Here is a 3,825-nt window from a genome sequence, read left to right on the forward strand (position 1 = left end):
ACATTACTCTAATGATTTAATAGAATTGTAAGTACTTCGCCTCAAATATAACTTTATTAACTTGTACTTTATTGATATAAAATTTTCACTGTTACATTGGATCGAAATTTGCCATGGTAGAAAAAGAGTATCTTTGAATGTGAAGGTAGGTTTTCCTTTTCTTTGGGGCCTTCGCTAAAGCGGCTCACGCATCCAGACAACATAAGGCGTAGATTGATTCAGAGAGCTTGGAGTTCACGTACTCTGTCCCGTTTCAGCAGTACTTTGGGTATTTTCTTCTTTCTTTCTTTCTTTTTTGCCACTACTTTCCTCTTCTGCACAGTCAACACCAATATTTAGTAGTTCTGACAGCATTGAATTCATGATGCACCCCACATCTCACGCAAATCACCTTCCCCCACCAGAGATGACTTTTTATAGGACAAATGTCATTGGCAGGGTTTTCAAGAAAAACCATGGATTTGATCAAAAATCTTACTTGGGGCTCATTTTCTTCATCTATTTGAGACGTCCACATCAGAAACGGACACAGCTTCCCGTGGTTTTTGTACAGGGATTATAGGTACCCTGTTTCAATTTGGGCAGGGAAATGGGATTTATAATCTAAACGAGATTTTGGTGGATATTTTTGGAATCGGGATGATTTGGTGAGGGTAGGTACGCAGTAGCTTTGGTAAAGTCTAAGCTATAAATAGTTGGGGGTTGAACCCACGGTGATATTCCTCCTTGCAGTTAAATTTGGCCTTGCGCTGTCCTTTTTTCTGATGCGTCTGTTATGTTGACGATTTCTTCTTTCCCGCTGCATGCTCCGTAGATTTTTACGTATAAAGGAGGATGGGAAAAGAGGTGGAAATGATAAGTGGCCCAGCTGGCCCTGCTCATTGGACGGCGAAAATGGAATTAGCGGAACGCCACAGGCGCTGCCATTCACTGCTCCCTTTGTATTTAAATGCCGGCGTTATTGACGGTCTACGTTGGATAAGGGGGTAAATAAGCAGAGGGAAAGACAGAGGCAGACGCAGACACGCACCACAAGATATAATTGTGGTGGGATGGAGGGAATGTGCGTTTGTCTTGGTCAGAGCAGAGAAATGGGAATTGGGCATTCTCTGCCCCGTCTGCCCTTACATAACCGAACAGTCTTTAAAAATGGGCTCCACGCCGGCACACCATTTCCGTTGGGTGTTCTGGTTTATCGCATCACCGTGCGGTCAGAGTCATGGCCATGTTGCTGCAACGCAAATAATGGATAACACAATGTCCCTTTATTTCCTCGTGCTTCCCTCCCCTAGTCTACTCTACTCTCCTTCACCCTGGGTTACCTTACCCGCGCATTCCACAGATCGCAATCCTCGCCGACGTCCGCCTACCCATGACCTTAAACACCTTGCCGCCCTTAAACATAATTACAATTCCCATTCTCTCCTGTGAGCATATACCCTGCTGCTGCTATTGTTTCTATCCTGTCACAATTACGTTTCTCTTACCAGTCAAGCATGTCTAAGAAGCGAGGATTTGAAGGGGACACCGCTGCAGACGAGGATATGAGAAAACTGGCGGTGAAGCACGCAAGCCTCAAGCAGGACTACAATGAATTGCAGAGGGTGAGTGTTTCAAATCGTTGGATTTAGATACCCAGGGTTTTTCTCTGTATTTAGCCTAGGTTTTGAGAATCATGGTCTGGGTCAGGGTTAAGTTCCATGAAATAGAAAACCCCTCTTTTCTATTTGCAAGTCTAGGGTTATAGAACTCCCCTGCCCTGTCTTAGGGTTGGATGTCCTATTTCAAATGGGATTTGTGAGTCTAAGCCTTAAATTTGAGAAACTTCAGTTTTTTTACAGTTCCTGTTGGCACGTTCAGAGTTTGAAACTTTTGGCCGGCTGAGTTTAGAGAATATGAATCTGGGTTTGGTTTATGATTTTTCTATTTTGATCTTGAAATTGTTACAGTTTTTGCCGCTGATCCACCTTCTGAAACTATGAATTTTTATTCTTTTCTAAAAGGTCCCTTTCTTGTTGGATTTTTTTTTGTTACATTATTATGTTTGTGGGATTTGACACTGCTGCGTTTTATTTGCCTGATGTTTCATCTGGGTCGCATACTCGTCCAAGTTCATATGATTTGGTTTCATTTCCTTCCTGTGGGGTTAAGAAGCAAATTTAAATTAACCTTTGTTTAAGGAAATCAGAATGTCGTTTTCTTATGAGATTTGCGTTGAGATTTTTCTTTCTGCCGAAAAAGGGTGTGATTATGAAATTATGTTATTTTAAAAAAATTTATTCTGTCAACAGTGTTTTTGCAACACTGGGTTTGTTCTACAATCTTTTTGCAATAATGGGTTTGTGCCTGTGTAATTTGTGTATGAACATGATATAAATTTTGGGGTTCATCACACAATGTGGATATTGATGTTCTGAAACTATTTTGGGGTTTTTGTCCATCAGGAAACTAGGGCGTTGAAAAAAAGAGTGCAAAGAGCAAAGCTGAAGAAGGATAATCTTATGGCAGAAGTCAGGTTTGAGTTCTTTTCTCTTTTCTAGTTATCAATTTATCTATTGCATATAGGTGTATCACTTCTAACTGTGTTCCAATGTTAGGCTCGGGGTTTCACAATGTGCTTAGTTTTGCTGGCTGTTACCTTGTCTGAAATTATAGTAATTTAGGATTTTTTTTGCAAGCAAGAGTTGAGACATTTTATATTGTGGTGACCTGCAGATTCTTGAGGCGCAGATATAGGCATCTAACAAGACAACCATCAGAGGTGCAAGTTAATGTGGCGCCGTTTCATAACCCTTCTGCAGCTGTTTTGTCAGTTAGAGGAGCTGAACGCAATAATGTGATAAATCCAATACAATCATTACTTGCACAGCCTATGGCTGCAAAATACAAGAATGCAACTATGTATACATCCTTTGAAGAAGAGGCTGCATGTCTGGCTTCAAGGAACCAACCTTACGGATCAGCCACTTCTCCCCATCCTTATGAAAATGTAAGACCTCTATCCAGGAATGGTGTATTGAGCAATGGCCCACCATATTTCCATTTCTGAACTTAACTAATAAGTTTATCAATACATAGGAGTTTATTTTGTTTCTGGGATTTGGTGCAGAAGCCCCCGGTTGCAAGAGAGTTTCAGGTATTCTGGGAGCCACTGAGGACGTCAGACCGACAAGAAGCTCCATCACATCATGAAACTCCTAAAAGGAAATCTGTTCTTGAAAATGGTGGATTAGTTGCTGATCTGAACTTGTCAATTTTTAAAGACATCCCAAATGTATTTGTTCTACCTAACAGAGTCGGAAAACCAAAAGTTTCCTGGCAGGATCAAATGGCTTTGAAAGTGTAATCGAAAGCCAGTATTCTATCATTCTTTTTCAATCATTCAGGAAGAGAGATTTTAAGTTGTCAAGTAAGCTTTTGTCTTTGAGGAGGAATCCTGTGTATATGGCTCATGGTCACCTCCATCATCGTTTTTGTCGATTTACAAAGGAAGCTTTCTAATATATTATTATTGATTATTCTCACCTGAGTAATGTTAGCAGTAGTCATTGCTAACAACCCCCTTGTATTTAAATCGCTATCGAGCAATGGAAATTGATTCTTAATAATCTTTGAATATGTGATATAAACTTTATACACAGCTCAGTTTTGTGAATGAAATCTTTAATGATGTTTTAAGGGGAATATATGTGGGTCTGTTCTGATAATTAATTCTAGTTTGTGTTTTTTAATTTTCCTTTTTGATCCAATTCAGAAGTCTCTTAATATTTAATTTTTGAAATTAATATGTTGTTATTTAAAAGATATAAAAGAATTGAATTGTAA

The 3,825-nt window shown here is 39.6% G+C and overlaps 1 protein-coding gene across 2 annotated transcripts; it reads left to right on the forward strand.

Annotated features, from left to right (window-relative positions):
* Positions 1–298: 298 nt before the first annotated feature.
* On the forward strand, positions 299–3,616 carry LOC131060661 (uncharacterized). 2 transcript variants are annotated; one of them, XM_057993973.2, is made up of 4 exons: positions 299–1,604; positions 2,445–2,515; positions 2,716–2,989; positions 3,113–3,616. In XM_057993973.2, exons 1-4 carry the CDS (start codon positions 1,497–1,499, stop codon positions 3,344–3,346), a joined length of 687 nt encoding a protein of 228 aa, XP_057849956.1. In that variant the 5' UTR covers positions 299–1,496; the 3' UTR covers positions 3,347–3,616. The 2 variants fall into 2 exon arrangements, with proteins under 2 accessions (XP_057849956.1, XP_057849955.1); XM_057993972.2 differs by having other exon boundaries at positions 307–1,604; positions 3,110–3,616.
* Positions 3,617–3,825: the final 209 nt, after the last annotated feature.

This window comes from Cryptomeria japonica, chromosome 10 (assembly GCF_030272615.1).
Source record: "Cryptomeria japonica chromosome 10, Sugi_1.0, whole genome shotgun sequence".
Taxonomy (NCBI): Eukaryota; Viridiplantae; Streptophyta; class Pinopsida; order Cupressales; family Cupressaceae; genus Cryptomeria; species Cryptomeria japonica.

Excerpts from the sequence above, each read along its gene's own strand:
- LOC131060661 (XM_057993972.2), top strand. The coding sequence starts at position 1,497 with ATGTCTAAGAAGCGAGGATTTGAAGGGGACACCGCTGCAGACGAGGAT. Across the intron at positions 1,605-2,444 it reads ACTACAATGAATTGCAGAGG|GAAACTAGGGCGTTGAAAAA; the intron begins GTGAGTGTTTCA and ends TTTGTCCATCAG. Across the intron at positions 2,516-2,715 it reads AATCTTATGGCAGAAGTCAG|ATTCTTGAGGCGCAGATATA; the intron begins GTTTGAGTTCTT and ends GGTGACCTGCAG.